The sequence below is a fragment of the Panthera tigris genome, chromosome D1, assembly GCF_018350195.1.
Source record: "Panthera tigris isolate Pti1 chromosome D1, P.tigris_Pti1_mat1.1, whole genome shotgun sequence".
Taxonomy (NCBI): Eukaryota; Metazoa; Chordata; class Mammalia; order Carnivora; family Felidae; genus Panthera; species Panthera tigris.
The window spans coordinates 112,534,131-112,544,684 of NC_056669.1; the positions used below are offsets into that span (position 1 = coordinate 112,534,131).

At 60.2% G+C, this 10,554-nt stretch overlaps 1 protein-coding gene across 2 annotated transcripts in view; it reads right to left on the reverse strand.

The window, feature by feature from the left end:
- KCNQ1 (potassium voltage-gated channel subfamily Q member 1) overlaps positions 1 to 10,554 on the reverse strand; it is a 316,086-nt gene that overhangs the window by 51,534 nt on the left and 253,998 nt on the right. Inside the window, exon 16 of one of the 2 annotated variants that reach the window (XM_042958456.1) lies at positions 7,455 to 7,544. The exons of the other annotated variant lie outside the window; for it this stretch is intronic. Within the exon in view, the coding sequence (XP_042814390.1) occupies positions 7,470 to 7,544 (75 nt within the window). The 3' untranslated portion in view covers positions 7,455 to 7,469. Of the gene's footprint in view, positions 1 to 7,454; positions 7,545 to 10,554 lie in introns of those variants that run through there. 2 annotated transcript variants of the gene reach the window in all.

A 10,554-nucleotide genomic window follows, 5' to 3' on the forward strand; every position in this document is an offset into this window, starting at 1 on the left:
GCGTGCCGGTGAGCTGAGCGGACTCGGGAACCGGGAGTGACCGCAAACTCGCGTCCTGGGACCTGCCTGGGACCTGCCTGGCCCTGCCCTCCTGCCCTCTGCGACTTTGCAGGGTGTGATGAGCCACATCCTCCCAGGGCCTTCTGCCCGCCCATGGGCATCTTTTTGTCCTCAAAGGACAGCGATCCGTGGGCTTCCCCGTTTCCACCTACCAGGAGAGAGGAGCCTGGAAGGGACAGGCACGGGACAGGGTGGCGGCCGCAGAACCGTCTCACTTGCCTGCTCTCAGCCTCAGATGGCTTTGCCCCCCCTTCTGCCTGTGCCCCAGGGCCTTTGCACAGGCTGCTGACCCGGATACTCCTCCATCCCACGACAGCCTCCGCCTCATTCCTTCCCGGCTGGCCCCAGGCCCCCGCCCGCCCCGTGCACCCTCTTTTCCATACTGGGAAATAGGGAGTTACGGGTCACTGGGTGCATCCCCTGTCCCGCCTCTCGGACCATGTGTTCCGAGGGAGAGAGACCAGCCCGTCCCATTCCTGGGGCGACCCCCGCGTGTGGCTGGTACCAACGGACATATGATGACTGAATGCTTGTGCGCACGCGGGCAGTTCTTCAGGGGGACCCTTTCCTGGTCGCTTTGCTTTCCACTCCCGTGAGTTGTGGTCCCTCTGCCGAGACCAGAGGGGCCTCAATTTCTAGGACACCCATGGGATCTGGAGAAGGTATGGGGTTGAGACGAGACTCTCAGGTCCCTGCCAACGCAGTTTCCACCCTATGGGTATGTGGGACACGACCCCTCTTATAAAAAGGTGGTGTCATGAAGCCGCAAAGCCGAGACCCCACCCAGGACGGGACCACAGACACCCTGCCGGGCCCCATGGCTCTGGATGTTGGGGCCCATAGTGGCCAGGTGACAGGGGTCGCCCGGATGTCAGTACCTCGGGCCAGGGCCTCACGGCACCCTGAGGATCTTCTGCCAGGGGGGTGGGTGCCGCTGGTCCAACAGGGTGTCCACAGGCCCCTCCGGGGAGGCCCCGCTGGATCGAGTGTCCCTGTGCGGGCGGCAGGCTGGCCGGCCACCTCTCTGCCCACACAGATGGCTCTTTATGTGAGAGGCCTGACCTGTGGCTCCTGGCCGGCTGGGAACAGAGTGGGGCTGTGCACGCTGACCAGCCCGCGTCGCGGGGTGGGGGTGGGGGCAGTGGGCGCGGGGGACGGGCAGGAGGGGTACACGCCGGCCCCGCGAGGTCCCCCCTGCGGCCATACCTCCCTGCATTCCGTCTGTTCTCAACCTGCCAGAGTGGCGCGGTCAGATCTCTGCCCTCCTCGGCCCTGAAGACCCCACCTCTGTCCAGCGAAGCCTCCAGCTTCCGGTGGCTCACCAGGCCTGATGCTCTGCCCGGCCCTCTACCTGTCTGCCCCTGACCTGCAGGCTCCTCCTCAGCCCGTGGCTCCCGCCACGCTGCCGCCTGCCCGCCGCTCACGTGAGCCCGGCCCGGCCCCGCCTCAGGGCCTTTGCACCGGCTGTGCCCTCTGCCCGGGACATTATCCCCGCAGATATCCACAGGCCTTGCTCCCCTGCCCCTAGAGACGTCTCCCGCAGACCGGCGGACCCTCCAGTCCTGCCGAGACACAGAGGGCTTCTTCTGAGTGGGAGGGCGCGCCCCTCACGCTCCCCCGGTGCCTGTGGGCCTGCCTGCGAGCAGGACCTGTGACGGGCCTCGTGTCCCGAGCGTTTTCCTGGAGCTGCACCCACAGGCACGCCCCACACACTGCTTGCCTTGTCTGTACAATGGCTCCCGTTTCACAGACGAGGATCCGGAGGTCAGAGGGGGCCCCGGCCTGCAAAGGGCCCCAAGGAGCGGGCCGTCCCACTCGGTCTCCCTTCGTCCTGCGGCCTCTCCCAAACTTGGGGAGGGGTCCGAGGCTACCTCCTCTGGGCCAGCAGGGCCAGCCCCCGCCCGGCCCCCGGGGGGAGCAAGGGAGGGCACCCCGAGCGGAGGCATGAATGGACGCTCCGGTGACGAGGGCGGGGGCAGCGGATGAGGGACGGGGTGGGGAGGGAGCCCGCTGCCAACCCAAACAGCCCAGCGCGCCTCAGCTCCGTGTTCAATCCACAAAAATTTCCATCTGCCTCTGGAGCGCTCGGAACCCGGGCAACGAGAAGGCCGCGCGCTCGGCAAAATAAACAGCAGGTCCGCACGGCGACTCCCCTGCGCGCGCCGCCCCAGCCCGGACGACGGCGTCAGCCATTTTGTGGACGCGGCGGCCCGGGAGGAGGACGGTCCCCGGCCTGCGGACCTGGAGGCCCCGGGCAGGGTGGGGGCCGCCCGCGGCTTTGCGGGCGGGGACCTGCCGGCATCCACCTGCCACGCGCCACGGGCCCCCCCCCCTTCCCCCACGTCGGGCCCGGGCCGCCGAGGCCGCCACCCCGTTCCCAGCCCCGGAGGCTCCCGGACGGACGTTCGGATCCTGTCCCTGGCCTGGCTCTGGGGACCCCGGGGGAGGCGGCCCCCCGCGTGGCCGGGCCACGGGCTCCCCGCCGCCCACCTTCGGGGGGCCACTCGGCCGGGGCCTGGGCCTCGGGGCCGGGACGTCTATTTTTGGAGGTGACCAAGCCACTGCTTAATATGCAGGACTGGCCGGGGGCGGGCCGTGCCCTGACCCGCAGGGTGACAAGTTGAAAAAAGGGCCCATTTTGATCAAAATACATGTTTTCCTGAGGTCGGCCAAGGCGGCTGGGCAGGGTTCGCCTCAAAGACAAGGCTCCGGGCCGCCCTCATGCCTGGGCCCCCGCAGCCGGCCTGCCCGCTGCGGCTCTCCCGGTCCAGGCCGCCGATCGCGCACCGGCCTTTGCGCACCGCGGGGGACCCACGGCCAGGGTGCTGTGCACGCCCGCCGGGCACGCGCCCTCGCCTGCCGCCATTCTGGGCTCCTGCGTCTCTCGGTCGACCCACACAAGTTCACAGGGACTTGAGCTACATTTTTCAAAAAATGTAAATTTCCTTTCTGGCCAGTATTTGCAGCCTATAAATAGAGTCATTCAGGGAGGCCTAGCCGGGCGGGGGTGGGGGGGGGGGTATCGTCTCTGGGCAGACCGAAAGGGAAACGCCCAGGAAAGGGGAAGGGAGGCGCGGGGGGTGCAGGGAGGGGGCGGGAAGAACAATTCTCTGGGGCTGTGGAAGGCACGAGAAGCGGGAGGCCATGGTGCGGCTGGCGAAACTGAGGCTCAGGCTTGGAAGGCCTGTCCGTGGCCACGCAGCGAGTGGGGTCAGGGCAGCGCTTGAACTTCCCGACTAGTCCCTGAACCCCACCCCCGGCCCAGTGGCCAGCCCACCCTCGCGACTCCTTCTGAGCTCTGCAGTCAGAAACCCAGGTAGGTCTCTTGGTTCCGGAGTTTGCTGTATCTCCCCGTGCCACAGGGCCTTTGCATGTGAGGTCCCTCGGGCCTGGATGTGGATCGGCTCAGGAATTCTCCACGGCATTTGGCCCAGTGGCACTACTAACACCCTCGGTGACTCATGGGGTCACTGAGGCCCCGATGTGACTCATGGGTTCTCATGGCTAGTGAGCCAAGGGGGCAGGGCTTGAACCCAGCTGTTGGCTGCACAAAGGCAAAGGGAAGGCTGGGTTTTGTCTTCTGTAAAATGGGAAGGGGCGACAGGAAGGCCCCTTGGAAGCCACGTATGAGCGGGAGGCCTAGAAGCCACACGTGTGCAATCTGAGAACACACGGGCACGGGAGCCACGATGCCCAGGGCCCAGATCCTGGCCCTGCCTCCACTGAGGCACGACCTCAGGAAGGGACGAGGCTCCGGGCCCATAAGTTGGGTGAAAAGGGCCGGCCCTGGAGGCACCTGTGGGCCCAGCTGTTGGCAACCCTCTGGGCAGGCTCTGGTCCTGTTGGGCATCGGGGGCCACGGGATACCAGGCCAGCTTGAGTGGCCCCGAACGCACACGCACACCTCTCTCCTTCCCACCTCCCTGCCTTGGTTACAGGGGACACTGAGGCTCAGAGAGCGGGGAGCACTGGCTGTCTCCCCACGGGCTCCCCCGGGCCCCGCTCAGCCACAGCGGCTCAAGGTCCCAGAGGTGGGGGCCCACTGCCGGTGGGGTGCTATCCTCAGGATCACTGCCATTCACCAAATAGCCCCAGCCCCGGGCCCCGGGCCAGAAGGTGGCTCGGAGGGACCTGCAGACATTCTAGGCCTTTCCACCCCATCAAGGGAGAGCCTCTCAGGCCCCTGTGGGGCCCCTCAGGCCACAAACAGGCTGCGAAAGCTGGCACTCACACTCCCTCCTGGGAAGGCGAGCGGGTGGTGCCAGTAAGCGGCGAGGCTGTCACCATGGGGCACCTGTTGCTGCTGGCCAGGAGGGAGTGGGCTGGGCAGCGGTAAAGGGCAAGCCACGAGGTCAGCCTCTGCCCTCGCACGTGGAGAGGCCCGGGACTGCGCTCCGGCCAGCAGGCTGCCCCTGGGCGTCCGCCCGGCTAGAGGCTCCAGCTCTCAGCTCTGGGCCAGCCGTGGCTCTGACTTCCATCCCACATCCGTGGCCTCTTGGTGGCCAACCCCTCTAGATGCCACAGGGACCTAAGGGTCTCACCTCTGATGGGACGGAAAGGTCTGGAACACCTACAGGTCCCTCAAAGGCCCCCTGACCGACGCTCTCGTGTCAATGAGGGACACGGACTCTCTGGACTGGGCGGGACTGTATCACCTCCCGCAGGAACTCAGACCCACCGAGGTGATTGGGCCTCTCTGCCGCTGGGCCACCCCGGTACCCCCAGGCGTGATGGGTCGCTGACTTCTCGGGCCTCAGCACAGGGGCTCCTGACGCGTGTGGTTCAGCCCCTCAGGCAGGGATTCCTGCTCTGGCCCCGTCACCCAGACCACGGGGACAAGGGCGAAGAGAGGAGGGCTCGGACGGCAGGTGGACCCCATAGCTGACCACAGCCGCTCCCATCGCCCTCTCTTGTCCCTTCCAGGCAAGCGTGCACGACTGCTGGGTGCCGGCCCGTGCTGGACGGACGGATGGCCAGACACGGGTGCTCCTCCCAGGCCTCTCCCCCGGGGGGACCCGACCCACAGAACCAAGCCCGGCACGGAGGCCCCTCGGGCGCTGGGCTGTTGTAGGGCTCTGCCCGGCTGGCCGTGCTGTCACCGCCCTCAGTGGCTGGCTGCTGCAGCGCGGCAGACGCGGAGGCCACCCCACGCTCGGGTAGGCGGGCCTACCTCCCGGGCGCGTCTGCGGTCTCTGGATGCACGTGGCCAGACACACGTCCTGACCCACGGACGGCTCCAAAGGTCCCCGCTCCCCCCATCGCGCGGCTGGAAACCGGCCGTTCCGCTGGGACTGCACTCCCCACACCCCTCTGGGAGGGGCCACGCCATTGGTCGCCAATGGGGAATGATGCGTGTGTCACTTCTGGGAAGGGGCCTGGCCCCCACGGACAGCACCCCCCGTCTTTGCACGGACAGGGGAAGGAGGCTCAGACCTTCCCGAGCCCTAGACAGGGTGCTGGGTGAGCTGAGAACCCCGCAGAGGGGCCCCCGGGGGAGTGACCGCAGGGCGGGGGCCAGTCCCGGTGGGAGCGGTCCTGGTGGGAGAGCAGCCCCAGCTGACCGAGGGCCAAGCGCCAGAGCAGGAGGCTGGCGGGGAAGGGCGGCTGCCTGGCCTCTGACGCCCCTGTCGCACCTGGGAACGCGCGCACGGACTGTGAGGGGCGTCTCGACCCGAGACCAACAAGAACCAGGTGTCTCCAAGGCGTGCGGTCCCCGCGTCATGGCCCTCCCCGTGCCCACCTTGGGCCGCACGCTTTCCTTACCCGCTTCTGGACGGCTTGGGGTCCCTACTCCCCAGGAAGCTGCCCTCCTGGGGCTCCTCCCCAACCCCAAGCGGGCGGCTCTTTCTTGCTCCTACAGACGGGGTGCGGCCAGCGCCCCCCCGTAAATGCCCCACCCCCGTGCTTTGCTATCGTGGGAGTGGAGACGTTAGAGCCCAGGGCACGTGTTTTTTGACGTCCACACACGCCGCTAGACCCCGTCCCGGAGCTCGTCCCACCAGCGAGGCACGAGCGCGTCCGTCTCCCCGCGTGCGTGCCAGCCCCGGGTATTGCGTCTTCTTACATTCTGACGTCTGTGTGTGCCCCCCGCCCCCCCGGCCACCGCTGGGGGTGGGCATCTTGCCACAGGAGACCGTTGGCCAGAGCTGCTGTTCTACTGAAGGAAGCCTCCCGAGACTGGTTCCGGGCACGGCCTGCGGGGGCTGCCCCGGCCGCGAGGATGCTGGGCCCGGCTTCCCCGGGGCCCCACGCGGCCCCGCTCGGAGTGCCCGGTCTCCTGGGCTCGCGGGGCCCGGGGACTCCCCGGCAGGCCCGCCCACCTCTGCCCAGGAATGGGGGCGGTGGCACTCAGCACCAACTGACGCTTTCATTACAGGTTTATCTTTGAGACCCCAGACAAAACAGGGCTTGTGTGGTTTGACTGAAGAGCCAAGACCTCAGGACCTCGCCATCCACTAAGACGGCTCCTCAGGAAAGAAAAAATACACTAACCTTAAAATAACCAGTTCCCAGAATAGCAGCTAATGAAGGCTTCTGAAGGGGGCCCTTTGATCAGCCAGAGCCCACGCCTTCGCCTATTTACGGCCACGTCACTCAAGAACAGCTCACCAGCACAGAGAGCGGTGTCGGGGGAAGGCCAGAGGCGGGGGGGGGGGGTGGCAGGGTTGTCCTTGGAGCCCCCCACCCCTGCCCGACTTCCTGATGGGACCAGCCTGAGCCACTGGCGAGGGACAGGACGGAACCAAGGTAGCGTGGACCCTGGGAACACAGCCTCGCGCAGTGAGCGCTGCTCCTGACCGACTCCTGAGAGCAGAAGTGGGGGGAAGCCTGGCCGGTGGGAGACAGAGGCTGCGGAAGAACCAGGATCCCAGGCAGACGGTGGGCAGAGAGGCATGGGTCGTGGGGGCTCGAGGGAGGGAATCCGGGGAAGGTTCTGTGCGACGGGGGCCGAGGAGGGGTCTGTAGAGACAAGCCCCCTGTGGGGGCGTCAGAGCTTCTAAGAAGCCGCTCTCCTGCCCGCCGCCCCGCGTCTGCCCCGCGTCAGGCACCCTCTCCGCACGTCGGTGTCCACCGGGCCCCTCCCTGGGTCCAGCCTGGGTTGGATGCCGGGGGAAGGCACCAGAGCGGCCTTGCCCAATCACCTCAGCCCCACTTGGCGGTGCTTGAAGGTGGCTCACGAAACGGGGGAAGTGAATTTGACTTGGATTTAAATTGAGCACATTCACCTTTAAGTTTAAACATAGGTCCCCGATTCAGCTACTGGAAAACTTTACGCTTAGAATGACTTAGGTGGGAGAATCAATCTCCTTTTTAACTGTACATTTTATGTCTAAGTGCAGACCACGTAGTTCTTACGAAAACACACCCTCTTCCCTTTCCCCGTTGGTATTGTAAACGTGAAACGGACGTCAGCTTTTGAAGAGTGTGGATCGTCCCAGGAAGTTTTTGTATTTATTGTCTACTGAAGCGATAATATTCTCAATCTATTGGGTTAAATAAAAAAAATTATTACAATGAATTTAATCTGTTTCTTTTTATCTCTTAAAACATGGCTATTAGAGGGGCGCCCGGGTGGCTCAGGTCAAGAGCATCCGACTTTGGCTCAGGTCATGATCTCACAGTTTGTGGGTTCGAGCCCCGCGTTGGGGTCTGTGCTGACAGCTCAGAGCCAGGAGCCTGCTTCGGATTCTGCGTCTCCCTCTCTCTCTCTGCCCCTTCCCTGCTCGTGCTCTGCTTCTCAAAAATGAATAAACGTTAAAAAAAAAAAAACCTTTAAAATATGGCTATTGGAAAAATTTAAGTTATATCTGTGGCTCCTGATTCGATTTCTATTGGACAACACTGGCCTCGGCTTGGGGTCAGCCAAGTTCTTGAAAGGGGCCAGACAGTAAATGTCCTAAGTGTTGTGGATCACATTCTGTCTCTGTCTTCTGTTTTAAATGCGCAACATTCGTTATTACTTGTTATTATTATTGTTTTAAACGTGAAAATAGGACAGGACTGAGATTTGGAGGCTGAATTAGGCCAGGAGGGCCTTGACTCCGTACAAGTCAGTGGGGGTTCCTTCCTCTCTGAGGGGAAGAGAGACTGCAGGAGTGTGTCCCTCCCTGTCCAGCCTGCTGAAGGCTGGTGGCCCAACCCAGACCCCCTGGGGTTCCGGCATGAGACCCACTTATGACTAAGACCCCAGGGGCTGGCACGAACCGCACTTATCACCACTGCCCAGCAGCTCCCAGGATCGCGGGGGAACAGAAATCAGCAGAGTCAGGAAGCGGTACAGGGACCTGGGACACAGCAGGCGTGAGGCCCAGGCTTCCCAGAAAAACCCCATCTTCAAAATCCCGATTTTGTCCCCCGTACGAGGACGAGAGCTTGTCTGACCACGTGTCGGAGCGAGACTCACTGGCCTTGATGAGCTCGCCGGGAGGCAAGGGAGGTCAGAGTCTAAAAGTACAGACAGCAGAACCCACAGAGGCAAGAGTTGCCCTGAAGGCACCTGATGAGCCAAGCAAACATGAGCTCCAGCGGTGATGGATGGCATCCAAGCCCGGGCCGGCCCCAGGTGGGGAGTCTCGCGGCCCGGCCCTACACGTCGACTTTCGAAGGATTCTACGCTCAGTGTGAGGGTCGATGAGAAATAACCCACTTCCCAAAAAGACTGTAAAGAAGGTTGCCTTGCTGCTAAGGGGAGTGGAATAGCATTTGCTCTGAGACATCACATCCACACTCAGCTTGGAGGCCCAAGTGCACACCACCTGGGTGGGCTGGAGCACTTGAGCCTAGAATTCAAAGTCCAGGATGGCGGCACTCCCACATGTATAGCAGAGGAACAGGTAACCATGGAACCTCAGTGCTTCCGAGGTTCCACGGAACCGAGACCCTCAACTCCCCTAGGCCTCAAAAATTCCCACAGATCAACTTTACGATGTAGGAAGCTAAGACTTAAAAAGAAGAAAACCCTCAAAGGGGCTGAAACACCATGAATGAGAACCAGCAAGGAAAAAATAAAAAATAAAAACATTAAAAAGACTGGAGAAGCCGACTCACAAAGATTTTAGATACGAGAAGCAAGAGAAACCAAATATGACACGGCCATATTCGATACACTCCAAGATTTTTTAAAGTTTAAAAGTTCAAGTGAAGAAAAAGAGATTATAAACATGATCTATCAAGCATGCGTAAGAGCCACGTAGAAGTTTCGCATAAATAGAAAAAGAATCGGGAAATTACTGGAAAGATTCATTGGACGGGTTTAACAGCAGATTAGACACCGTTGAAGAAATAGTTGGTGAATCGGAAGACGTTATCCAGAAAACAGTGTAGGGAAACAATCTGATTTTAGAACACGGGACAGGAAGAAGCATGGCGGGGAGTGAGATGGTCTGCGCATGTCTAATGGAATCCGAAGACGTAATGACTGAGAGCAATCCAGAATGGATGCCAGACACCATTGAGGCAACTCACCGAATTCCAAGACAGACAAACAGAAGAGACCCCACGAAGATACTGCAGTGAAAATGCAGAACACTAGAACCACAGCAGTGACCTTTGAGGACGCCACGGAGAAGAGACGCTCTGTCTTCCAAGGAGCAAGATCTCGTCCTCACCTTTGTCCGCAAGACTGACCACGGAAGCCAGAGAATAGTTGGATGATATTTTCAATGTGCTGAGAGAAAACCATTTTGGCAACGGGGGGCCCAGAATTTTCTTCCCAGTGGAAATATTTTTTTTTAAGAACAACAGTAAAAGAAGTCGTTAAAAAATAAAATAAAATCTGGCAGATTCTGATTTTCACTGAAGGAAATCCTCATAAATACCACGTGAACGTGGTAAAAAGTGATCCCAGATGTACGATCTGAGATGAAAAATAAATGATGAATGACAGAAGAGACAGATAGGTGGGTAAATTTAAATACATATGGATATTGGAAAACACTGTTATTTGTGAACCATTGGGTTAAAAAATAAACATGGCTGGACTAAAACACACGACAACAAAGAATATGAATCAGCAGGCGAATGATTGAATCAAAAGTGTTCTAATGTCCTATTTTGCAGATGTGGGTAAAAGTAGCAATTAGCCCTGCTATAGATCCATTTAAAATATCCTAGGTTAACATCTCCAAGAATGACAATAGAATATATAACTTCAAAGCCAATAGAAGGAAGAGCAGAACGAGAAATGACCATCAATCCGACCAAAGGAGCAAACTAAGCATGAAAAGTGTAGTAAAGGGAACATTAAAAATTTAGCACAAATGGAAAGCACAAAATACATTGCTCAACCCAATCTATTAGAACTCAACCCAAATCTATTAGAAATTACATTAAGTATAAATGTGCTACATGATTTAAAAAAAACCCCACGGACTCTCAGCCAAAGGGGTGCCTGGGTAGCTCAGTCTGTTGAGCGTCCAACTTCTGACTTCGGCTGGGGTCATCATCACACGGTTCATGAGTCTGAGCCCCACATAGGGCTCTGCACCGACAGTG